Source organism: Rhagoletis pomonella, unplaced genomic scaffold (genome assembly GCF_013731165.1).
Source record: "Rhagoletis pomonella isolate Grant_MI unplaced genomic scaffold, Rhpom_1.0 Rhpom_scaffold_00001, whole genome shotgun sequence".
Lineage (NCBI taxonomy): Eukaryota > Metazoa > Arthropoda > Insecta > Diptera > Tephritidae > Rhagoletis > Rhagoletis pomonella.
Genome location: NW_023458555.1, coordinates 29,936,351 through 29,937,631, shown reverse-complemented (window position 1 = coordinate 29,937,631; position 1,281 = coordinate 29,936,351). Strand labels below are relative to the sequence as shown.

General features: G+C 38.6%; 1 protein-coding gene across 1 annotated transcript in view; it reads right to left on the bottom strand.

Moving 5' to 3' along the window:
- Nucleotides 1–204: 204 nt before the first annotated feature.
- Nucleotides 205–1,281, bottom strand: part of LOC118743700 (protein mini spindles-like) — a 67,673-nt gene continuing 66,596 nt past the window's right edge. The window contains exons 11-12 of the mRNA XM_036476497.1: nt 868–1,163; nt 205–789 (exon numbers count right to left, since the gene is read on the bottom strand). Coding sequence (XP_036332390.1) covers nt 712–789; nt 868–1,163 — 374 coding nt within the window. The 3' untranslated portion in view covers nt 205–711. The remainder of the gene's footprint in view (nt 790–867; nt 1,164–1,281) is intronic.

Sequence of the window (1,281 nt, the reverse complement as noted above, 5' to 3'; positions counted from 1 at the left end):
AGTTTTGGTATGTAATAATTTAAGAATATATAGTAAAATGTATATTTAGCATAAATACCAGTATATGGGTGTGTTTATGTATGTAGTATATGTATATTTATGTATGCATGTAGCTGTGTTTGGATGGTGTGTGTGTATGTAATAATATGTAGTAGCAATTAAGTGTAATACATTAGTAGTAGTATGTAATATTAGTTTTTTTTTCTTGCAGCTTGTTTACTCCGCTTTCCCCACCAGTGGTCTATCATCAGCTTTTAACGCAAACCGACGATAAGCTTCTATTAGATTTTAACGCGTGTTTGCATTCGTTCTGTGGCATGTCCTGCTGGTGCTGCTACTTTTTTCCATGCTAATTAAACTTATTTATATTTTCGTATATAGGTTTGCTTATTGTTGTTGTAGTTGCTGCTGTTATGCTAGTTTACTTCATTTAAATATGATGTTTCTTCTACTTTTATGTTTTACTTTTTTCGCGCTTTTCTTTTACTACCTTCAGCGTTTGCTGGTAGCGCTTCAAATACTGCAAATTAATTGCAACTCTGCATTTGCCTTGTTGTTTGTTTTCTGCTTTTTGTTTTGATGCCGCTAAACAATGCTTTTTCGCCAACGGAAACACTAGCTACCGCGCTCTATCGCCAACTTGCCGCTTTCATATTCAACCTATGTATGTATGACTGCCTATAAGTAATACCCCCACATGCTTTCTCCCATCTAAGCGTGATTTTCCTTTTTGTAAACCGCTAACTTAGCTTGTAAGTGCTGCAGGCGATTTGGCGACAACTCTGGTTTCTAAAAACAAAAAAAAAAGGAAAATTAACGCAATTAACAAAACATAATCGCAATTAAAAAACTAATAATTTCCCTTACACTCGCATCTCTTCGTATAAGCGAAGACATCTTCTGTTGCGCATTCATTGTATTTAAATTCAGATTTTCATCTGCCACCTTATTGTCCATGAGCATTGAGTGCGTGCCACTCATGCCGTCAGCGTTACGTCCGAGATTTGCTTTCGAAAGGAGATGATTTAAGCGATCCATCCAAAAATCGGGATCCGCTGTCTTGACACCGCCTGCGCTACCGCCACTACTGCTGCCCAAACCGCTAGCAGCGGTGGTTTGATGTTGGAAATTGGCATCTGTTAGATAAGAGAATCGTGATGAGGCTGCACAAGTCAAACACACATAGTATTGGTGGTGTTGAGAGGGTTGTTGATGGTGTGTGTGGGCGTGTGGTGTCGTCGGCAGTGCGTATGATGGTTGAGTGGTGATAACGTTGTTTTT